We start from the raw sequence: 25,432 nt of genomic DNA on the forward strand, positions 1-25,432 counted from the left end.
GACCTCGCCTACATTGTCCTCCAGCTTGCCCAGAGCAGGCTTAAAGTTGATTCCCAAGTAGAAAGTGACACTCATACCAGTGCTTCTATGATACAAGAAATTGCGGCTTGTCTCCGGCGATTGATTAATGAACCAATTGCTAGTTAATTCCCTACTTGGATATGTGGGAATTCATACGCACACATAAATACTAATGAATATGAACAGTGGAGACTGTTCATCCCTTAGCTTTCTTTTAGTTCATTTTTGCTCTATATATATATTTTTTTAACGTAACAGCTTCTCCCACAATGTGTGGAGAATGACCAAGTGCACCCCATGTTAACAGGTGAATTGAATAACTAGAATCAATTTACCCTATATCAATAACACAACAAAATGTATTTCTCTACTCTTCTCTTTTCTTTGTTTTGGACAGGAGAGAAATATATTCTAGCTATTCAATTCACCTATTAATAGTATGTGCTGGTATCATCATGCATGTTGGTTGGTTAATATGTCTTGATAACAGTGGCGACACATGTGTTTGGTGGGCCTCAGGATTTAGGAGGTTTAGTAAGGGTTAGATTTGCAATGATATTAGTCTTCTACTGTTCATAGCTTTTTTTGTATATAATGTTAATGTACCATACACAAGAAGTAGCTTTTAGTTTAGCACTTTAAAAGTTAATCCGCAATGGTCTAGTGGCTAGGATCCGACGCTCTCACCGTCGTGGCCGGGGTTCAATTCCCCGTTGCGGAATTTTTTGTTGTATATAAAAATTAATTTGAGAGTAAGCTTAGTAATAAAGCATATTTGCAAGTGTATTAGTACTAAAGCTACACTTTCTATTTTTTATTTATTAACCCACCCAAGCTAATGACCCTTTAACTGCCATACCTTTACAAAAACCCAAAACACCATATTTTCTTGTTTTCATAATCCTGTTTTCCAACTTCTGTGAGAGAAAATAGATATGTTGTGCAAAACATATAGTGTTAACGGGTGATTTCAATACATGTACTTAAAACTGTATTCTAAAAACTAGGAAAAGAGAAGAGCATAAACTAATAAATGTTGTTGTTTTGCCCTTTTTATGGCTGTGAGTCTTTGTACTCAAGGGCAACTGATGGGCATTTCTTATTAGGGAAATCTGTGCCCAACACTCCTCTATCCTAAGACGTTACCAACTGGTCTAAGTAACGTCTAAGTCATCATCGACATTGTATTCGTTGATCCAATCTGACTCAGCTTCTGAGTAACCAGTCCGCTGGATGAGATATTGCCTGCAGCCTTGATGATCATGATGCTCCAAAATGTCATTGACTTCAAAGTAGTCTGAAGTATTGTCAACTGGTCCTGGGTGTAGTGGTTTGGTTGGTCTTGAAATGTATGCCTTGAGTGATGATATGTGGAAAACGTTGTGTGCACGGACATTGGGAGGCAGCTTAATGCAGTATGTGACAGATGAAAGTGCCTCTAGGACCTTGTATGGGCCAAGCCAGCAGTCGCTCAGTTTAGCAGATGTGCAGTTGTGTTCATAGTCAGAGTTGATCATGCTGGCACTGCTCATGATGAGATCTCCAGCCTTGAACTGGATGCTGTGGCGGTTATGGTTTACTTGGGCTGCCATTGCATCCTGAGCAGCTGCCAGTGTGTCACATTCTTGACGGATGACTTGCTGGTGATGGTTCATGAAATCAGACAGGGTCAAGTTGGCCTGATTGGTCTGTGGGTTGAGTAGGACATTGGGTGTGACTGGTTCATGGCCATGTACAACATGCATTGGTGTAAGCTCAGTGACAGCTTGCTTGGAAGTGTTGATTGCATACTTGGCAAATGGCAGCATGTTGTCCCAGTTCATTTGGTTGTAGTCAGTGAATACATGCAAAACTTGTTCAACTGTCCAATTTCTCCTCTCCGTCTCCCTATCTCCTTCTGCGTGTCTTGCTGTCGTCATATTTGTCTTGACACCACACAATTTCATCAACTCCTTCCAGAAATCAGATGTAAAATGTGGGTTGTGGTCAGAGACAATGACACAAGGCATGCCATGGTGTCAGAACACTGTCTCCAGGTAAAGTCGAGCAATCACAGGCACAGACGTCTGCTTATCCTTCAGCGGAATTAAATATGAGAACTTGGATAGTTTGCACACAATAACAAGAATTGCATCATGGCCGCATGGTGTCTTTGGCAGAGACGTTACCAAGTCCATCGATATTGTGTGGAAGGGGAAAGGTGGGACAGCATGTGGCTGTAGTACACCATTCCTATTGACAGTGTGGCCCTTGATGTGCTGGCAGTGGTCACAGGAGCCAATGTAATACTCAACAGTCCTGTTCATGCATGGCCAGTAGAAATCGTGCAAACGTACAAGTGTTGGCTTCACTGCTAAATGTCCGGCTGTAGTATGTCATGGTTTCTCTTGACGATCTCTGACTGCAGCCCATCAGTGTGTGGAATGCAGAGTCATGGTCGTGTATCAGCAATGTAGTAAAGCAGGCCGTCGACATCCTCATAGCACTTAATTTTTGTTGCCAGTCCTTTATCAATCGGGTCATTTGGGTGCAAAAAAGTGCAGTAGACCTTCTTGAATGTGCCATCCTCCATGTATCCCTGTCGACTCTGCTCATACAGCTCTTCATCGCCTGAGAGCACTGCAACTGCTGATATCTCAAGGTGTGGGTGGCACGAAAGTCCGTCAGCCAGCTGGTTGTCCTTGCCAGGCTTGTAAACAATGACTAGATCATGTTCATTGATGGCATCAAGCCAGTGCAACTGTGTGGGCGACAAACGACTCGGCATTTTAATGTACTTGAGTGGGTGGTGATCAGTCTTGATGATGACATGTCGCCCTGCCAAGTAGTGGTGCTATTGCTCTAGGCTCTGGATGATAGAAAACAATTCCTTGTTTTGCACCTCATACTTGCATTGTGCATCATTTAATTGCTTGGAATGGTACTCGATGGAGTGATGGCCATCTGGGTGCATCTGCTCAAGCACTGCACCAACATTAAAATCGTTTGCATCAGTGACCAAATATATCTGCAGGCCCTTGCAGAATGGCTTCAAGATTGGGGCTGCACACAGTTGACGTTTCAGCTCAGTGGCAGCAGCCTCACAGACAGGTGTCCATGTTTATTCAGTGTCCTTGACAAGCAGCTTGTTGAGCAGCACAGTAATGTCAGCATAATTCTTGACAAATCGGCAATAGTATTCAAAGGTGCTTAACAGTTGGTGTACTTGTTTTGGATTTGTTGGCAATAGCCATGAGGCAATTGCTGAAACCCTGTGTAGATACATGTGTACACTGTCGGCATCAACTACATGTTTGAGATTGTTGGGCACAGATTTCCTTAATAGGCAATGCCCATCAGTTGCCCTTTTCTATGTGAGTACAAAGACTCACAGCCATAAAAAGGGCAAAACAACAACTACATTTATTAGTTCTCTTGCTTCTCTTTTCCTGGCTTTTAAAAATATAAACTTATCACTTATAAAATACACTAGTTAACAGAGATACTCGACCTGATGCTGGAACAGCTTTGTTTTTGAGCGACTTGCATATACACTGTTCATGTGCAGTGCCTCAAACACCTGCTGCAGATGTCGCTCATGTTCCTCCTCAGTCTGTGAGCACACAAGCAGATCGTCCAGGTACATGCAGACAAATGGCATATCCTTGAACACTGAGTTCATAAGTCTGCATAAAGCCAACGGCAAAACCTTGCATCCCTGTGGCAGCATCTGCCATGCAAAAACGCCTAATGGACATCAGAATGCTGTCAGCAGCTCTGACTCTGGATGTACATGCATCTGCTGGTATCCACTGACCATGTTGAAAACCAAAAAAATTTGCATCCATTGCAGCAATCCAGTAGAGCACTGATATTAGGCAGCAGCCATGAATAATCCTCAATTGCTGCATTCATCTGCCACATGTTGGCAAGTAGTCTGTAGCCTCTGAGTTTCTTTTTAATGACAAATGCAGGCGATGCAAAGGCTATGTCACACTCATAAATCTGGCCGCGCTCAAGCAGGTTGCCAAGAATTTCATGTAGGCCCTTGAGTTCAGGCACCAACATCCTGTACACAGCACAGTTCTGCAGCTTGGCATCCTGATTCAGCTCGAGTGTTGGATCCTGTGGGCAACGTGGTGGCAGGTCCTCTAGTAGTTTGTCACAAAGTCAGTCTTTGTGAATTATGCTAAGCTATGTGGCTTTCAGGTGTGCTGTTGCTGTATTTTTATTGCTGCTGTCTGCTGCTGTTCCAATGTTGTTAATTTCCACTGCCTGCTGTATGGCATGTAGCATCTCAGTGATGGCCCAGAGGTCGTCCTGCAGGCTAATGTTAAAGTAGGCAAGTGCAGTGACCTCAGGCCCCATCCCCTTGTGAAATATGAGCAAAGCTTCTCTTTGCTCAGCTTTGCAAGTTATATTTAAAGAAAGAAAAAGATATAGTTCTAAGCTAAAGAAAAAAGTGAAGAGACTGAGCAAAGCCGTCTCTTATATAGGAGACAGCGAGTGAAGATAAGAAAGGTAAATAAAAGAGGAGGATACTTTAGAAACTTCTGGTCTTTCAATCATCTTACAGTATGCAAGGTGGAGTTCCACCAAGAACAGAATTCCAACACCCCCTCCCCCTGCAGTGGCACTGGTACATACTCAGGAATGGGACTATAGTGCATCTGAATAATGCACTGGTCCCAGTCGACATGTGCATTGTTGTGGGTCACCCATGGTACACTGACAATGCATGCATAGTTAATTGGGGCGACAATATAATTAAATAAATCGGCTGTGGGGCCGAAATCAATGTGCAATTGGGACACAACATGAGTGATGAATATTTTGTGTTTATCAGTGAGTGGCACAGTAACTGGGGAAATTGGGGGAGAAAATTTAGTGTGCGACAGTGAGTCGGCAAACTGCTCACTCAGCACCATGCCAGTACAACCGCTATCAAATAATGCAATACAGTGCATACCAGCAACATCAATTACAAATAAAAAGGTGGGGGAAAATCCACCCAATAAAGACTAAATATAAACATGAGAAGGTCTGTGAAAAATAGGATCTAATTTATTGGCAGGATAAAAATAGGGAAGGAGGAAAGAGGATATACTATTTTTGCCAGTAGAAGCAACCTGGCAGTCTACTAGCTGGTGTAAAAACCCTGAAAATTGTAAGGAGCAGGGGGTTGTTGCTGTGGCTGTTGATGACCGTGCAGGTGCATTAATGACATTTGCACATAGTACATGGTCTGAGCAGCAGGGAAATCAGGAGTCTAGCCGGCAAGGTAACTAGAGAATTGGGCTGCAGGAAGCACAAACATTTCAAAATTATTTACCTGGTACCCATGGCTGGGTGGAAAACGCTGCTGCTGAGGAGCACAACCTTATGGGCAAAAATGCGAGATGTGGCCAGGTTAGTGGCATTTAAAACAGGTGCCTGTTGGAATTCTGTTCTTGGTGGAATTCCGTTTTGCATACTGTAAGATGATTGCAAGACCAGAAGTTTCTAAATTATCCTCCTCTTTTATTTACCTTTCTTATCTTCACTCGCTGTCTCCTATATAAGAGATGGCTTTGCTCAGTCTCTTCACTTTCTTTCTTTAGCTTAGAACTATATCTTTTTCTTTCTTTAAATATAACTTGCAAAGCTGAGCAAAGAGAAGCATTGCTCGTTTCTTACACAAATGGGGCTGGACAGGTAAACAGGGCAATAGATGTTGGGTGCAGTGTAGCTGTGGATACCTGTCGATTTGCAGGGGTTAAAGTTGTCGTACAAACAACCTCCTGCTGGGCAGCCATTGGGTTGTTCATTGCATCAAAAAATGGCAATGGGAAAGTGGTGTGAGGTGCCATGTCTGAGTCAGAATCAGACACACTAAAGTCAGGGCCAAAATGGGCCAGTGTAGCATGATAGCAATCAAAAGCTGTGAAAAAATGATCGGGAAAATTATAAGTGAACAATAAAACAAGGGTAACTGGGTGACTAGGGGGAATTTGACACTAATAAAAAACTTTGAAATCCACCAGTGTTAACAGATGATTTCGATACATGTACTTAAAACTGTATTCTAAAAACTAAGAAAAGAGAAGAATGAGAACTAATAAATGTTGGTGTTTTGCCCTTTTTATGGCTGTGAGTCTTTGTACTCAAGGGCAACTGATGGGCATTGCCTACTAAGGAAATCTGTGCCCAAAATCTTCACTCCTGCTAATGTCATCAAGAATGGGAGGGCTGCAAGCATTACCATGGATGCAATTTCTGACTCTCTGGCTGCCCGCTTTACTGAAAGCACAGCCTTTGAGATGTGGGCCACACTTAACACCACATCTGACATCAGGACTACAAATGTTCTTATCAGTGAGCTGCGTGAGCTTCTGAACACTGCCATGGCATCTGGTGACAACCCTGTGGAGTACTGGGTTGAGTCAGAGAGCAAATGGAACCTGTTCCCCCACCTGGACCTTGATCTCAAAACCATTAGTCCACTTGTGCGCCTTGCTGGCCTCTCTGAGGAGTACAGTTCTGTCAGGGACAAATTCTCCAATGTCTCACCTACCAAGCTCAAGACTGCTGATATTCTTGCAGCTATCAAGGATGCTTTTACACTGCGCCAAGCTGCTGCATCTACTCACACTAAGGCCAGTGGTTACACCATCTCAGCTTCTTCCTCACTGCTCTGTCAGCTCTGTGACAAGCCTGGTCACATTGCCAAGCACTGCCCCTCAGTTGGACATGATACTACTGACTCAGCATCAGGCAGCAAGGGCCCTTCCAGGTCTGTTTTCATAGGTGGACTTTCTCACCTGGTTGCTGGCTCAAGCATATCTGCTCAGCCTTTGCTCAGCAACCCATCTGCCTGGATGCTGGACTCTGGTGCTATGGCCAACACAACACCACACAGAGAGGATTTTGTCAGCTACTCACCCTGCTCAGGAGATATCATGGGCATGTCTGGTGCAGTTACCAAGATCTGTGGTATTGGCCAAGTCAGTGTTGGTGACAGTGACAGCAACTTTGTAATACACAATGTTCGCCATGTACCCAAGTCAGTGATGAACATGCTGTCAGTCAGCAACATTTCACAGCATGGGCTGGATGTGCTCTTTTCCGAAAATCGTGCATTTGTGTACAAGGATGGTGAAGCAATCATGGCAGCAGACTTTGAAGATGGTCTTTACTAAATCGTTCCTGACACCTGCTATGACAAGCATCGACTGGCCAGAGCCCCAAAGCTGGTCTCAGCTGCAAGCATCCCATCTTCTGCCACTGTGCTGCCAACAAGCAAGCTGTCAAGAAAGTCTATCTCTGCCCTGGATGCTCATGTGCGGTTTGGGCATGCATCTGCACCCTACATCAAGCATGCAGCCGATACTCTTGGCCTGGAACTGGTGGGATCTGTAGACAAGCACTGTGAAGTGTGCTCTGTTGCCAAGCCAGCTGAGAAGCCACATAATGGCCACCTGCCACGAGCCAAGGCACCTCTTGAAGTGGTTTACTCTGATGTTGGTGTTGTGACTCATCCATCTGCTGAGCGCAGCAAGTACTTTGTCACCTTCATAGATGACTACTCCTGCAGTGTGCTTGTGTATCTCATGGGGCGCAAATCAGAAGTCACTGACAGATTCAAGCTGTATGTGGCCAAGATGGAGCGCCAGCTGGATGCCAAGGTCAAGACATTGCATTCTGACAATGGTGGTGAATACATCAACGGAGATATGAAGGCATTCTGTGAGGCCAATGGCATCTGCCAGGTTACCAGCTCCCCCCACACACCCCAGCAGAATGGTGTAGCTGAACAATACAATCGCACCCTGGTAGAGATGGCCAATGCCATGCTGCTGCAGTCTGGCGTCCCTCTTTGTCTATGGGCTTTTGCCATTGTGCATGCTAACTGGGTGCTCAACTGTCTGCCCAAGCGTGCTCTTGGCATGAGCACACCTTTTGAGAAGCTGGACAGTGCCAGCAACATTGCCAACATCCATCCATTTGGCTGTCTGGTCTGGAGTGAGTACCCTCCTGAGCTGCGTTCTAAGTTTGGCGAGCATTCCCAGAAGTGTGTGTACCTGGGAACCAAGGATGGCAAGGCACTGCTGTATCGCATAGACACTGGCCGTGTTCTACACACCTCAAGAGCCAAGTTTGTGGATGCAGAATTTCCATTCTACAATGAAAGTGCACCCTCTGTACCATTCTACTTCCATAAGTCAGACATGACTGACATGCCCACACAGCATGGCCCCATACACATAGCAGATCTGTTTGATGAGGATGACGACCTGCATCTGGCACAGCTGCAAGAGGAGGACAAGTGGAGGCATGTTCAGGAGAGGCACCAGAGAAACAGCAGAATAATCCAGTCTATCCTACGTGGCAGCAACAACAGCAACAGTGAGTCTGAGTTTACTGATGCCTCATTTGTCACTGCCCATGAGGAGCACAGTCCTAGCTCGACACCCCAGCACACTCCAGTTCGCCATTCTTCAGCCACAGCCACAAGTACCAGCAACAGGAACAGCAACAGCAGAAACAGTACATCAACCACTGAGCCACTAGGCAGAGAGCCCTTTTCTGGGCATCCATCATCTCTGTCAAGCCGCAGTGCTCAAGATACTACCAGCACCAGTGTCAAAATCCACAGACACCAGCCAACCAACCCATCTCCCTTGAGGCTATTGTCTACTGCTGCCAGAGCTACTGACCCAGTAACACCCATGCTCAGCCGTCGCTCAGCAGCCTCAGCAGCCTCAGCACGAATCACTGACATTGCTGCTCATGAGCAAGGCACTCTCACCACTAGAAACAGCCAGCCTACAACAGACTGGTGGCGAGTGGATGACAGAGTGCAGGCCGACAGCACCAGCATGCCCAACCATGATGTCGACTATGACTATAACAGCAACAGCTATGATGACGACCAAGATGCTCTGGTACAGAGCAATGGTGCCCTGTTCTGTGGTGTGGCTGTATCAGGCCCCACATCCTACATCCAGGCCATGCGCTCAGAGGAGGCACCCTTGTGGAAGGCTGCAATCAAAAGCGAGTTGGCATCTATTGCTGAGAATGAGGTGTTTGAGCTTGTCCCACGCTCATCCTCAATCCACCCTCTGAGCACACGCTGGGTATTTGTTGTCAAACAAGGCTCAGATGACAAGCCACCATTGTACAAGGGCCGCCTGGTAGTCAGAGGCTTTGAGCAGCGCCCTGGGATTGATTACAATGATGTGTTTGCACCTGTGGTGACCTACAAGTCTATTCGTATAGTCATAGCACTTGCAGCCCACCATGACTGGCTGCTACACTCCATGGACGTCAAGACTGCCTTCTTGCATGGTGACCTGGAAGAAGACATATATGTCGAGATTCCTGATGGCATGACTGGTGACTGGACCAAGAGTGTTCTCAAGCTACGCCACTCCCTATATGGTTTGAAGCAGGCACCATGCACTTTGAATCGTCGCCTGAATACTTTTCTTTGTGGCAGCCTTGGATTCCAGTGCAGCAATGCTGACCCAGGTGTCTACTGGCTTAAAAGTGGCTCTGCAACATGCATTTTGACAACCTATGTTGACGACTTGCTGCTGGCTGCATCTGATGACAACATCCTGGCCAAGGTCAAAACTGGCCTGTCTGCTGAGTTCTCAATGAAGGATCTGAGTCTGTGCAGCACAATCCTAAGCATCAATGTGCATCACATCTCTGATGGCATCAAGATCAACCAGGTTACTGCCATCCAGAACCTGGTCAGCAAGTATGGCCTTGAGGAAGCCAATGATGTTGATCTGCCCATTGCTGCTTCTGCCAAGCTTGGAGAGACTGCCCCACACCTTGCCAAGTGCAATGCCACTGAATACCGCTCAATTGTTGGCACCCTGCAGTACCTGGCCATGGTCACTCGGCCTGACATTGCTCTGGTCACCTCTGTGCTTGCATCATTCAACCAAGAGCCACTGATGAAACACATGGGTGCTGCCAAGCGAGTACTCAAGTATCTGAAGACCACCTGCAACATGGCCATTCACTATCGTCGGTCTGAACACCTCAACCCAGTTGGGTACAGTGATGCTTCATTTGGACTGCGTACTGTGGGAGCCATGGTAATTGGCTATGTATTCACTCTGGCAGGAGGAGCAGTTGCTTGGAAGTCAAAGAAACGTGCTCTTGGCTTGCCACCTCAATCCACAGCTGAAGCTGAGACCATTGCCCTGACCTCTGCTGTCCGTGAGCTCATGTGGCTACAAGACCTGCTGTGTGACATCCATGTACATGTTGACCCTGCCACCATCTTCTGTGACAATGAGGGCACTATCAACAATACACGCACTGGTGCTGTGACTGATGCCAACAAGTACTACAAGTCTACTCTGCAACTTCCTCATGCTGCACTATCTCAGCAAGTATCCTTCTCTTTTATTTACCTTTCTTATCTTCACTCGCTGTCTCCTATATAAGAGACAGCTTTCCTCAGTCTCTTCACTTTCTTTCTTTAGCTTAGAACTTTATCTTTTTCTTCCTTTTAAATATAACTTGCAAACCTTCTCTTTGCTCAGCTTTGCTCGTTTTTCACATGCTGATCCAAAATTTTGTCGACTTCAAAGTGGTCTGAAGTATTGTGATTTGGTTTTGGGTGCAGCAACTCAGTTGGTCTTGAAGTGTATGCCTTGAGTGACGATATGTAGAAAACATTGTATGCACAGACATTGGGAGGCAGTTCAATATGGTATGTGACAGATGAAAGTGTCTCTAGGATCTTGTATGACCCAAGCCAGTGGGCACTCAGTTTAGTAGTGTTGGAATTATGTCTTACCTGCTGTCAGATGATCGACATTCTAGAATACTCTAAAGTGTTCTTATCATTTATTTACGTTTCTTGTCTTCACTCACTGTCTCCTGTATAATAGACAGCTTTCCTCAGTCTCTTTGCTTTCTTTCTTTAGCTTAGAACTTTATATTTTTCTTTCTTTTAATATAACTTGCATAGCTCTGCTTCACTGTACTTTGCTTGTTTTTCACATGCAGATGGGTGGTTGCATTCATAGTCGGAGTTGATCATGCTGGTACTGATCATGACAAGCTCTCCAGCCTTGAACAGGATGTCACAACAGTTGCAGTTTACTTGGGTTGTCATTGCATCCTGGGTAGCTGCCAGTGTGTCATGTGCTTGACAGATGACTTGCTGGTGACGGTTCATGAAATCGGACAGAGCCAAGTTGGTCTGTGGGTTGAGTAGAACATTGGGCGTGACTGCTTCATGACCATGTACAACATGCATTGGCGTCAGAACACAGTCTCTGGGTAAAGTCGAGTAATCACAGGTGCAGATTGATGTTTCTCCTTCAGCAGGATTAAATACAAGAAATTGGACAGTTCACACACAATAATGAGAATTGCATCATGACTGCATGGTATCTTTAGCAGACAGCACTATGTCCATCAATATTATGTGGAATGGGAAGGTAGGACAGTGTATGGCTGCAGTAGACCATTCCTATTGACAGTCATGCTCATGCATGGGCAGTAGAAGGTATGCAAGCATGCAATTATTGGTTTCACTGTTAAATGTTCTTCTGTTGGTATGTCATGGTCATGTATCAGATGTAATAAAGCAAGCTGTTGACTTCCTCAGCACTTGGTTTTGGTTGCCAGTCCTTTATTGATCAGCCTTTTTGGGTGTTGCAAAGCATGATAGACCTTCTTGAATTTGTAATCCTCTATGCATCCTTACCAAATCTACTTATGCATCTTTTCATTGCCTGAGAGCACCACAACTGTTAATATCTCAAGGTGTGAGTGGCATGACAGCCCATGGGCCAGCTGGTTGTTCTTGCCAGGCTTGTAAACAATATCAAGAGCATGTTTATTGATGACAATGAGCCAGCACAGCTGTGTGGGTGACAATCCACATTGCATTATAATGTACTTGGGTGGGTAGCAGTCAGTCTTGACAATGACATACTGACCTACCAAGTAGTGGTGCCATTACTCCAGGCTCTAGACAATAATAAAATTACTTCTTGTTCTGCATCTCATATTTGCACTGTGCATTGTTCAATTGCTTGGTGAGGCAGTTGGCAGGGTGTCAGCTATCTGAGTGCATCTGCCCAAGCACTGTACCAACACCAAAATATATTGCATTAGTGATCAAGTATGTCTGCAAGTCATTGCAGAACAGCTTCAGGATTGGGCCTGCACACAGTCAACGTTTCAGTTAAATGATAACAGCCTTGCAAGCAGATGTCCATATGTATTTGGTATTCTTGACAAGCAGCCTGTTGAGTGGCGCAGTAATGTCAGTGTAGTTTTTGACAAATTAGTAATAGTAGCCAAAGGTGGCCAGCAATTGGTGCATCTGTTTTGAATTTGTCAGCAGCAGCCAGGAGGAAATTGCTGAAACCTTATGCAGGTCCATATGTACCCCTGTCAGCATCACCAATGTGTTCAAGGTACCCAACCTGGTGCTGGTGTGAAAAACGAGCAAAGCTGAACAATGAGAAGTTTTGCAAGTTATATTAAAAGAAAGAAAAAGAAAAAGTTCTAAGCTAAAGAAAGGAAGTGAAGAGACTGAGGAAAGCTGTCTCTTATATAGGAGACAGCGTGTTATGTTAAAAGTATATATTTGAACTCAATGAACTAAAAGAAAGCCCAGAGATGAACAGCCTCCACTGTTCATATTCATTAGTATTTATATGTGCATATGAATTCCTGCATGTCCAAGTAGGGAATTAACTGGCGATTGATTCATTAATCAATCGCCAAAGACAAGCCGCAATTTCTTGTATCACACAGCAAGTGAAGATAAGAAAGGTAAATAAAAGAGAAGGATACTTTAGAAACTTTTGGTCTTGCAACCATCTTACAGTATGCAAGACGGAATTCCGTCAAGACGGAGTTCCACCAAGAACGGAATTCCAACATTGGGCACACATTTCCTTTGTAGCCAATGCCCATCAGTTGCCCTTTTCTTTGTGAGCACTAATACTTACAAGCATAAAAAGGGCAAAACAACATTCACTAGTTTTGACTTCTTTTTCCTGTATTTTTGATAGAATATATTTTAGAACATTTATTTAATACACTCGTTAACAACATGTGTATTGGCAGTGCAGCCAGATGATCATTGTAGAACATATTGAGAAATACCACTGGTCACAACATTTCAAACATGAGTTACATCACCCACCACCAGATGATGTTGATGGGAGGGCAGAATGGGAAGTTGAGCAAATTTTAGATGTGCACCATGTTGATAATAAAGGTGGGTTCCTGGGCAAATGGGTTGGCTATAATGAAGATGACAGCACCTGGGAGCCTGGAGAGTTGTGACATCAGAAATGGGGCCGAGTCACGTGACAGCGCAGACGCATAAAATATGTTTATGATATTTTACGCGTACGGCGAATTCTGAATAGTGAGCTCTTCAGCTCTTTCCATAGACTCATTTCTATTAATATATATTATAGCTAGTCCAAATCTCATTACAAGAGTACCTGAACCTACAAAAGAGCCTGTTAGTGGGTTTGCCAGGAAACACCCAGCCAAAATGGAGTGCATAGTAAGTGGCTGCTGAGGAAGACCACATAAGCAGGCAAGGCAAATGGCATAACCCAGTGTGACACATAAATTCATTACTAGGAATTGGGTAGGGTCATGATCAAATCAGCAATCATTATCATTCTACTTTGCAATAATTTTTTTAGGATTCCATTTCCATCTCAGGTGTATTTAAAACACCATTTTGACTCTTCATGTATGTTCTAAGCTGATAGAAAATTGGGTTCAAGGTATATTATTTACTGAGTACTAAAACCCAAGACAACGAAGAAGAAGGAATCACAACAATAATTGTTGTGATTGTATGCCTTTATAACTATTTATAAATGCACTGATTGTCGTTGGCTCAACCAGCCAACATATATAGTCCTTCTCTTTTATTTGGACCTAAATTATAGTGTAATAAAGCCACCCCTTTTATGCAGGATATTGCCAAAAAATTTGATTTAATTTTCTCTTGATTATTTTTGACTTGAATGAGAAAAGGTGGAATCATCAGCAGAGGCGAGCATTGGGCCTAATGGATAATACTCCTTCAGTACTATGAAGTAGCGGATGTGCGAGTTTCAACCAGCAGTGCATATTAAAGTGCAAGCCATTAAACATCAGAATAGGCTCTACTTTTTTGTTTGTTTCTCACGATTATTTCATTATTGGGTGGTTCAATTATATGCTTAAAAGTACATTGTTTTTTGTTGTGGCGATATTGTGTTCCATTAGGATGTGTCATGTTGTGTCATGTCATGTCAATCTACTAGTTTTTCACTCTTGCTTTAGTCATTGAGTGATCTGTGTGCTATTTTCAACACGCACACAAAAGTAAAATATTAATTTCTTTGTATTTGCCTTGGATGTATTATCAGTATCCGCATGAAGTTTAACATACAATATAGCTCAGGTTTAATGTGCGCGTATTTGCTGCTGGCTAAAAATGGCAACACAAATAAATAGTACAGCAGCAACTGCCAAAGTTTTGATAGCAGCACAAAGTGTATTCTTGAAGTCGTGGGTCCAAAGAAACATGATTGTCAACATTTCTTTGCCATTTTTCATTCGCAGCTGCACAAAGCTGGGCAATCCCTCTTTGCGCGATCAAAAGCAGTGAGGCAAAATACATGGTTGTGAAAAGACTGTTAGTTGAAAATCCACTCCCCAAAAAAGTCAAACTCAGATGAACTAATCTAAACAAGTTTCATCGCTCAAAACAATGTGACTTTAAGCGGCGGTAATGATTTAGCTTGTAAAATGAGGTGTCGCTTTTTGGCACTGGGCATTGTCTTTTGCTTGGGAGCTTCGTTGTGCAGCTTTATTCAAAGCATTGTGAAAAAGGAAAGACAAAAGCAAAACAAACACGTTACGAAGACAATATACACGCATTGTGCTTTGTTTAAATTAATTATGTTTTGTTTGTGCTAGTTGAGCTGAAAAATAAAACTACAATAGGCGAGCTTGTATAGTCAACAGATGTATAGAATGCAAATTATTTTCAAGCCAATTAAAATCAGAGCCATATACGTCTCTTGACGACTGCATGGGGAATAAGCGCTCTTTTTTGGCTCCCGGCTGCGGAGGGGCACAGGTCGCTTGAAATGGAAGGTAATGGATTCCAGGTGACAGAAACCATGCTGATTCGCTGTCGCATGGGCTCAGTCCGCAAGTAATCGAATCGCCTTGGCTCATCGCATTTTTTGCCCACTATTCTGCAACGTACGATGTAAAAATAGAAGGCGGAAAAAACCGGTCTTGACAATAATCGAGAGGATTTTCGCAAACAAACAATTCAGATTCAGTGCCTGCATTTTAAAGAATAAAATACAAAGGCAACAGTGCTCCGTCATTTATTTTTTCATTTCATGTGCCTTTCTGTCGCTGCTGTCACTGTTGGCTCGCTCTCCCCGCTTGCTACCACAGAGGGATGATTGTCTTAGCCACTCTCGGGCAAGCAGCCCTTAAAGGGGATGTACCCCTTATTTTTCTCAACATAAGTTTTCTTTGCGCCCGTTTTTGCTGATTCATTTATAAACACGCTCTTTCTGCCTCCCACTTTGTGCTGCTCAGTCGCTCCCAAGTATCTTTTCTTCCCGCAAGCTTTTTCCGTTTCTTTTCTTTTGCTTTAATTCCCACTCCCACCTCAGTTTTCGCTACCTACCCCTCCCCAAACCTACATTAACCATGAAGTTCTTTGCTGCCACCATCGTTCTCGGCATGGCCGCCGTCGCCGTCGCCCAGAATAGCTCGTCGTCGCTGAGCGCCTACGAGCAGTGCCTCGAGAACAAGTGCCCCAACAGCAAGGAAGATGTCAGCTGCCAGGCCGCGTGCATGGGTAACCCGAACCCCAACGCCTCGATGATCGCTGATACCAACGAGTGCTACAAGGGTTGCATTGGTCTCGACTACCAGGGCGCCATCGACTGCCAGGCAAAGTGCAACATCATCTACAACCCGGCCAACACCGTTGTCACCGACCACCTTGTTCCCGCAGGTGTGACCAGTGGTAGCGGCTCGGCTGTTTCCGCCACCACCAGCTCTACCGCCGCCAACACCGCCGCTGAGACTTCGGCCGACGTCAAGTCTAGCTCCAAGGCTGCTTCCGATGCCAAGTCCGAGCTTGATGACGAGTCTGCCAGCAGCGAGGACGAGGAGAGCAGCGGCTCATCCAACAAGAGCAGCAGCTTGTCCAGCAAGAGCAAGAGCAGCTCGAGCTCTGCTTCGACCCTGAAGGCTGCCTTGTCTGGCGTCGCTCTGGTTGCTGCCGCCGCCCTGTTCTAAGCAATAGACGCGGTTTATTAAAACAACCAACCGTTTGGCTGATTGCTCTATCTGCGTTTAAATTTTTTATTTTATTTTCATGTTTTTGTTTGCCTTTCTCAACTTGGCTGCTTAATAAACGACTCGGGTTTTTAATTATTCGCTCACTAGGGCTGTGTGTATGTTTTGTTTTAACGCAGGATTAATGTGCCATTTAATAATCCCCTTTTCGCTTCCATTTCCAACACCCTCTTTTTTGTTGGGGATTTAATTTATTATTTTCTAAACTCGCTCTGCTCTGCTCTGCACTTCATCTACATTGCATCCACAGTCTAACCAGCCCATCAGCCATATCCTTACAATATTGCTGTCATGGCGCAGATGACGCAGATGACGCAAATGCCGCTTGTGCTTGTGCGTATGTTCATACGGCCAGAGCAAGCTTTTCACTTTTTTATTACGCTTTATGATCATTTCCTTTATGGTGATCGCCCTCTTTTGTTCTAAAATTAGAATCAAGCGAGCTGAGTAAGACAAATATTCTGTGATTGGGGTGATCTTGATTTGGGTACATGGAAAAAATATGTGGGGAAAAGGAAAGGCTGACACAGAAAACGCCTGCACGTGATATGCAGCTCAATTCTCGGCTTGTCCAATTTGAGCTTGGCGTTTCGAATTCGAAATGTAAAGGCCAGCAAGCCATCGTCACCATCATCATCATCATCATCATCATCATCATCATCATCATCATCATCATCATCGCCTGCCCGCCTGCTCACTTCGCTCACTGGTCACTCAGACAGCTTGTCGAGAATGTATTCAAGCCTGTGAGAATAAGTAAGGCGTTAACACCACCGGCATATCGAAAATATGCGGGGAAAAAGGAATTGGCTTCTGAGATGCATCCCCGGTTCTGCGCCGTTTGGGCTCTTGCTCGTTTGATGAGAGGCAATAGACAGGCCAAATTCCGAGCATATTTGTCCCAATCGTCTTTTGTCCTTTTTTGCGCGAACCGGGCAGGAATCCCCAATCCATCGCCGAAGCAGCTGAAGACGATGCGCATGTTTAGGCTTGGTGCAATATCTCTGTCCCAAAGGCACCTCCTGCCCACGGGCTCTGTTTCTTCCGCTGGGTGGGCTGCATCATCCACAAAGAGGTCACGCCAGTTGCAGCTTGTGCCATGCTATCAAGAATGGGGGCAGCGTTAATAGACGTTGATTTGCGCGCATGGTCAGGCAGCGAAGAGGGGACAAGGAGAGATAAATGAAAGAAGAGAGAATGGAAGAAATAGTGGTTCCGCCTAGTTATTAAATGTAATGGGAAAAAAGACAGCTTGGGTTTCCTTTTCTTTATTATTCTCGGCTTTTTGTCTATTTTATTAATTCCCAATCGACAGAGGATTCATCTTATTTCCCTTCCGCATTCCACAAATAGTCGCTTGTAATTTACTTTTCTGTCAAACAGCCCACTAAAGCAGAATGCCCGCCCCATCGCTGCTGTCGCACGACGACAGGAGCACCATTTTAAAAGCCCAGCCAAAACCCAAGCACGTAAGTAAGCGCACAGACATATATTGAATGCGCTCCGGCCGCAAAAAGTGCAAAATACGGTCAATTTGCAATGTATTAGCACCCCAGTTGCTTCTGAGTTTCAATTCCATTTTTTGCAACCTCTTTTTACTTTGAGGCACACCAGTGGCATAAATTTGCGCCGATTCACTAAACCCTCAAGCTTGTTGAATTAAATTGCAACCTTTGTGTTCTTACTTGCATTTAGAGTGTCGTTGGAGCAGCAATCGCGCGGCTGTTTGTCGCGTACCCCGACCGGAGAAGGTGGTCGTACACGCACCGCTTTGGAGGCCTGGTGCTGGTGAAGGACACGCACAATAATGACGCATCCTTTCTGCGGATTGTCAATCTGAGCCCAGGTGGGGAGCAAGTCATATGGGAGCAGGAGCTCTACCGCGGATTTGAGTTTACCAAGCAGACGCCCTTTTTCTTTACAGTTGTCGGCGATGAGCACGTCTTTGGACTGGACTTTGCAGACCCAGACGAGGCGGCCAAGTTTGAAGACAAGGTGAAAAAGCGCGCGCGCAAAATAATGAAGCAGGTTGCGGCGGCGCCGTCCTCTGGGCCGAGCGCCACGCAAAGGTCGCTTAACCTTGACGACGACAAGTACAGAAAGTTGGTCAAGGCGCTGGCGGCCTACAACATCACCGAGAATATGCTCGATGATCCAAGCACCGCAAACCTCATCAAGGACTTTGTCAAGCAAAACGGCAGTGTTGACAACATGATTCGCTCTGCACACCCGGCAGCCCCGTTGCAGACCCCTCCCCCACCGCCTCCACCTCCGCAGTCTCAGCCGCCGCCGCCGCCACCGCCATCGCAGCACGTCGCAGCTTCGGCGTATAGCTCAGGTCCAGGACGACGGGCAGCTTTGCCTCATCAGGCCCCGCCGCCTCCGCCGCCCAGACGAAATGCACCACCACCCCCGCCGCCGCGGCAAAGAACCCGGCCCTTATCGCCAGTGCAGATTCGGTCTGCTCCGACCCAACCGCAGCAGCAGCATCAGATGCCACCGCCGCCGCCTCCTCCGCCAAGACATGCGCGCCGGTCTCCGCAGCCACAGTCTGCAGCTCCGCCACCACCGCCACGTCTTTCGCTTAACGGGTCGTCTCCAGTTTATAAATCGCAGCCTGAACATTATACAACCTCGGCACCGTTGCTGCCACCGCCTCAGAGCCGGCCAGCACTACCTCCGCAGGCGCCACCAATGGCACCTCCGATGGCACCTAATCCACCTACGTCCCGGCCTCCAATGGCACCGCCGATGGCACCTCCAATGGCACCTAATCCACCTACGTCCCGGCCTCCAATGGCACCGCCGATGGCACCTCCAATGGCACCTAATCCACCTACGTCCCGGCCTCCAATGGCACCGCCGATGGCACCTCCAATGGCACCTAATCCACCTACGTCCCGGCCTCCAATGGCACCGCCGATGGCACCTCCAATGGCACCTAATCCACCTACGTCCCGGCCTCCAATGGCACCGCCGATGGCACCTCCAATGGCACCTAATCTACCTACGTCTCGGCCTCCAATGGCGCCTCCAATGGCACCTCCAATGGCGCCTCCAATGGCGCCTCCAATGGCACCTCCAATGGCGCCTCCAATGGCGCCTCCAATGGCACCTCCAATGGCACCTCCAATGGCACCTCCAATGGCACCTCCAATGGCGCCTCCAATGGCTCCTCCAATGGGTCCGCCGATGCTACCTCCAGGCCCGCCAACCCAGGCACCCCCTCCTCCGCCTCCAACATCCACGCAGGAAAATGATGGCCCTTTGCCTATGTCATCTGTGGGCGGTGATTCCAGGAACATGCTACTCGCTTCGATCCGTGGCACTGGAGGCATCGGCGGCTTGCGCAAAACCAAAGCCAGCTCACCGAACTGCGAAACTGACAGCTCGGCTGCTCCGCAGGCAAAGTCTCCCAGAAGTGCCTCTCCCGTAGCCAAGCCCGGGGCCAACCTCACCAATGCACTTGCAAATGCATTGGCACAGCGCAACAAGGCCATTGCCGGAGATTCTGACTCTGAAGAGGATGATGACGACGAATGGTAGGCTTCCATCCCCTTTCTGCATGCAGGAACAAGGGCGCATTTATGCGCAGCGTTCTGGCCGCGCGCCCCCTACGCCAAATTTTCAATCAAATAAAATACCAGCTAAAATAGCTATACTTATGTGCCTTGTTAAATCAGAGGTTGGTGGGCCTAGGCTGCTCAGGCCGGGTTGCCGTCACACATGTCACCCATGCGCATATATTTGAGGCACATCAAAGGTGGCTATTAAACATATCACACATGAAAACGCCACTTTTTTACTCGAGTTCTCTCAATGCTCCAAAGATACACAGGGTTTTCAGCCGTCGCTGATGTCCTTAAATAAACAGGCGAGGGATCACGGCACCCAGCTGCTGGTTTCTTTTTTGGTAATGTTCTTTAATATCAGTTTGCACCCTCGCTAAATATCCAAGTAATTTCATCAAAAAACCACTTTGCCAACACTTTAAAACCCTTGCCTTGACGCCGGCTTACTTAAACTTGCCATCCGTTTCATAAACCCAAAAAATGAATCGCAATCGGTTCTCAGAGTTTATTGCGCGCCGGGGAGAGGATGCGTCTGACGGCAGCGACGGCGGCTCGCCAGGAAGCCTGTCCTCCATCGGCGACTCTAGCGTCAATGTGGAGATGGAGAAATATTTTTCAACAGTAAGTGCGACATTTTGCGAATAGCCAGAATTATGTATATTCCGTCCAACGCGCGAATACCAATCTAATCGTGTGTCACACGGATGTGGGTAATAACTATAATGTGTTCAATTTCATCGTATTATGGTGATTATATTGTTTTAATATTATAGTTGAACGGCATCGAAAGAGACATTAACTCCGTTAGCAGCAATGTTGACGAGCTGGGGGTTCTTCACGGGCGGCTTCTCTCTACAGCCGATGGGGACAAGTCTGAAGGTAATTTGAACTTGTACATTCTGTGCAAAATATTGCAGTAGCTGTTATTGTATGTTCATCTAAATCCATATCCTTCTGTTTTATGTACCTATTATCATTAGCCATTGCCGAACTGCGGGACCAAAAAACATTACAAATAAATAACCAGATCAAGAAGCTCAAGAGCGAGCTGAACGCTGTCGATCAGATGAATCAAAACACCCAACTCAGCCCCGGGCAAGAGGCAACAAGAAGAAGTCGCCACACAGTTTTGGCTCGCAAGCTGATGACCGTACTGGACAAGTACCGCACGCTCGAGCGCGAATCACAGAAGCGATACAGGACCCGTATGGAGAAACATATACGGCTAGGTAATATACGAGCGAGTTCAGTCTAAATACTGCACCAATTTTATGCTGCTTTACACACTTTAATTTCCACACTGCACTAAACAAATTATCATAAAATTATATCATATAGTCAGACCGGACGCCACCGACGAGGAAGTCGCCGAAGCAGCAAGCAACGAGGTGTCGCGTTCTGTTTTTGCAATGGATGTGATGACGTCCTACCGAAGCAAAGTTGCCAAGCGCATGCTGCGTGATGTCGAGAATAGAGATAAGGATATTCGCGAGATCAGCAGCACAATAGAGGTAAATACAATACAATACCAAAATTAAAGTGCTACTGCTACTGCTACACACAAATTTATTATTCCACCCACCATGCACTGCTCAATAATAATATTAATTCTTTTGAATGTAGCTTTTGAACCGCATGTTTGTGGACATGGAAGAGCTCGTCGCACAGCAGCAGGATGTGCTAAATAATATTGAGCAGGCGGTAGACAATACCGATGAGTATGTAACTCAAGGAGCTACCGAAGTCAAGCGCGCAACTCGTCTGAGCATGAAAATTAGAAAGGTATGTTGTAACCAGCAATCTTGCCATTTGTAACAACAACTGAAATCGACAATGCAAGCAAAATACAAGATCATATCACTAACATTAATATTGTATTATGTAGAAAAAGTGGTGCCTGCTTTTCCTACTGGTATTGGTTGTCACTGCCATTGCCCTCGGTGTTGCGATCCCCCTGGCCACGTAAGTATTTAAAATATATGGTGCATCGTATCAGCGACTGCTGAAAAATATAATGTTTGTATTTGTGCCAACATGTAGTTAATAACCAACTGACTAAAACACAATTGGCTACTTTGTTGAAAATTGATTATAGTAAAAAGGGAGGCAGCAGCAGTAACAATAACAACAGCGGTGGTAATGGTAGTTCAAGCAATAGAGCCATCAGTACTGGAGGTATCAAACCACAGATGTTTACCTTGTTTTTAGCGGAATAGACGCGTGCCAAAAGCTAACAGAGCAAGAGGGTCGGACATGCCACATATCAAATTGTTCATTTTCTTTTTTCATGTATCTTTGTAAAAAAAAGTCGAAAAAGTACATTTCACTGTAAATGCGACATTTCCAAAACTGCTAATATCAATTCATGCGTTTACAATACAGACTGTCCAGAGGCCGCGGCAACAGAGGCTGCAGTTAGAATAATATGCGACTGGCTCTTGAATTCCCCTGACGAGCATCCCTGCATTTGGTCAAGCTGATACGGTGATACAGGAGAAATCGGCCGGCCAGTTGCCGAGTTGAGCTCTGAAGTGGCCTTACTCAACACAGAGTGCAGGTGGTTTATACTGTCGATATCATGCGTATCAAATTGCGCGCGGGCCAAAGCAATGTCACCTAAGTTTTGGAACGCCAGCTGGTTTTGGTGGTCGATTTGCATGTGGCTCTGGGGAGACATGTTTAGCATCTGCTCCGGCAGCAAGCGCGGCGACTGACAGGAGCTGTTGAAAACAGCCTGGCCTCCGGGGAACCCGCACATAACTTGTTGGTGAGGAGCCATTGGCAGAGGATACCCGGCGGCAACCAATGCACGGCGCAAATCGTTGATCTCAATTTCCATCTCTTGGATGGTTCGACGAAGCAGGTCAATGTAATCTTTGGACTTTTGCATTATCAATACAGTCGATGGTTTTACCATATGCAGATTAGGGATTACGTCGCGCAGCTCATAAAGAATTTCTCGTTGATGGTGTCTTCTCTAAGAAACGTATGCATTATTAAAAATTTAAAGCGTGCATATTAGTAAGAACATTTTAAAACTCACAGGTACAGACCATTATAGACCAATGCATATTCAAAAATATTGCATGTTACATCATAAAAGAACGTGCCACGATTGGGACGAGCCATACCTTACGCTCCAGCTCGTTGTGGTTCAGCCTCTTTTTTCTACAAAGTGAGTTGCAATTATTTGTAGTTGTTAGCACAACGGTCACGTAAATTGTAGACCAAGGGATGGAGCATAAAGAGAAACGGCAATACTTACTTTGGTTTTACCGACAATTGGACGGTCATTCGTCCGGACTCTTGATGTACAAGACCTGCCTCTACAGCGGCTCTTGCAAGGCTCTCTGCCGACGGATGAAAGGCTGACATTGGCTCGGGGGAGGAAGGAGGGAGGGCAAGTGATATATGGATGAATGGATGGAAGACCGTATCTAGATTTGGATCTGGTGCAAATGCAAATGTATATGTGAAAATTTGATATACGCACTGTCTTTAATCTGGGAAAAACGAAATGAACACAGTATGCAAACAGTATTATTAGACCAAATATGGCGTGTTTATAAAAGCAATGGTTGAGGGATCAAAAAAGACGACGTATTAGACAACAGAGCGCACGCGGCATCCATTAGTTATATAGGTTATTTCAGTTAACCTTTTTCTTTATGAAATGACTGAGCGTTCTTTTTATTTCATAGATAACGCAAAGTGTTGCCGCCAAATAACATGGGGAATAAAAAAGAGGGGGAGGCTGTATATTACCGGCTGTAAACGCACATGTGTGCTGTGTGAGTTGCAGAAATAACCAACCTCTGAAAATAATTCACGTCTTTCTCCGCCGTTGCTGAATCACCGATACCATCCATCATTTCAATGTACAGAGTAGCAAATGTGAGACGCACATGGCACATGCTTTAAACATATGAAACTCTATTCAAAACATTTTCTCCGCCTCTGGCCTTTTGCCTTTTGCCATTTGTCTGCCAAAACCAGGCCAGTTCTGTGCTTTTATTGGCTATGCAAAATTGGCTTATTTATCAGCCCCGCATTTGCAAACAAATACCCCCCTCCCCACACACATCAACCCTCATTGTACAAAACCCCTCGTTCTTGCCCGATTGCCGGCCCGCTTGCCCAAGCATCCCCGCATGCACAGAATAAAGAACGACCCTATTAACACCAGAATCTCGGTTGAGCTGATTTGAAACATTGATGGATATTCAAAAAGCTGGAGCAAAAAAATAACCAGCAATATGGTGTGCGACATTGCGCATTAACAACCCGCATGGCTTTCAATATTTGTATTTATGGAAAGTCATGCAAACCCAATATTTTCTTTGTTTAATTCGCATTTAGATCCCTATTTAACGTGTCACGCCTAAAAAATGTTACTAGTAATTAGATAGAGCCATGATCAAATCAATAATGATTAGCATTCTGATTTGCATATACGTTTCTATAGGATTCCATTTTCATCGTTGGGGTATTTAAACCACCACCTTGTTCTTCCAGAATAGAATCCTATTTTCTTAGAGCCAATTTTATAGTGTAATAAATATTTTTTTAGTACTGCTGCTGTTTTCTAATATTGTTATTGTATTGCAAAATAACTTATTAAATGAAATAAAATTACTTGCCGTGCACAGCCCCTGCCCACGGCCACTTCACCACCACATCCGCCAGCACCACCATCTGCCATTGCCGGTTATCGTTACAACAGCGACAATATTAGAAACAAAAACAGCAGCAATGATGTTTGTGCACACACTGTACGAGAAGCAGGGCTACACCAGTTTTATTTAATGCCACTTGCCACTCCTCGGCAGTACCATGAGCGAGCAGTTCATTGCAGGCCATCATCTGTCACTTCGCCAACTGCACATGCAATTAAGACCACTTGGTTGACGTTGTAAAGGATATACATGAATGCTGTCAAGGTATCAGTAATTGGCAAACCATTTTATTTTTATCTGATATGTAAATAAATAAACAGAGCATATTTATATTTACCATTATTATATCTTGGCACTAGAGCGGAAAGGGCTACCTTTTCTATCCGCAGCTTTGTGCATTGCCTTTGCGGCGTTATACATTTGGAAAGGGTGTGGAAGCTGTGCAAAAAATAACTATTTTTTAACCCGGGTTTTTTTAACACTTTCATAAAGCTTAAACTTTACAAAGTGCGCCCAGATGCATTTACACAAAATGACTATTTGTGACTCAAAAAGCTTGGTTTTACATGAAAAATATGCAAAGTCATTAATACTGACTATAAATAATATAATACAAATAATTATATTATAAAAAGCAAATACATCTATTTTTACATTTTATTAGAGAAACAAAGGCAAAAAGCCAAGTAGTTTTTTAAAAATATTTTAAAAAATGTGTGTAAAAATAAAGTATCCACAGAAGAATTTGTTTTACAAATGAAATACAAATACAAATACATATAATAATACAGTGGTATTACATGTAATCAC

General features: G+C 45.0%; 2 protein-coding genes and 1 non-coding gene across 3 annotated transcripts; 2 read left to right on the forward strand and 1 right to left on the reverse strand.

The window, feature by feature from the left end:
- Positions 1–670: 670 nt before the first annotated feature.
- BX661DRAFT_t157 lies at positions 671–742 on the forward strand. Its single transcript has one exon. It is a non-coding gene; the product is annotated as a tRNA-Glu (tRNA).
- Positions 743–3,760: 3,018 nt separating this feature from the next.
- BX661DRAFT_219367 (uncharacterized protein) lies at positions 3,761–4,197 on the reverse strand. The gene has a single exon (XM_051538816.1). The coding sequence runs from the start codon at positions 4,066–4,068 to the stop codon at positions 3,769–3,771; it is 300 nt and encodes a 99-aa protein (XP_051388514.1). The 5' UTR covers positions 4,069–4,197; the 3' UTR covers positions 3,761–3,768.
- An 8,849-nt stretch (positions 4,198–13,046) lies between these two features.
- BX661DRAFT_190298 (uncharacterized protein) lies at positions 13,047–13,356 on the forward strand. Its single transcript, XM_051537636.1, has one exon. It carries the CDS (start codon positions 13,105–13,107, stop codon positions 13,315–13,317), a length of 213 nt encoding a protein of 70 aa, XP_051388515.1. The 5' UTR covers positions 13,047–13,104; the 3' UTR covers positions 13,318–13,356.
- The last annotated feature ends 12,076 nt before the right edge of the window (positions 13,357–25,432 follow it).

The sequence above is a fragment of the Kickxella alabastrina genome (assembly GCF_025024165.1).
Source record: "Kickxella alabastrina strain RSA 675 chromosome Unknown BX661scaffold_63, whole genome shotgun sequence".
NCBI lineage: Eukaryota > Fungi > Kickxellomycota > Kickxellomycetes > Kickxellales > Kickxellaceae > Kickxella > Kickxella alabastrina.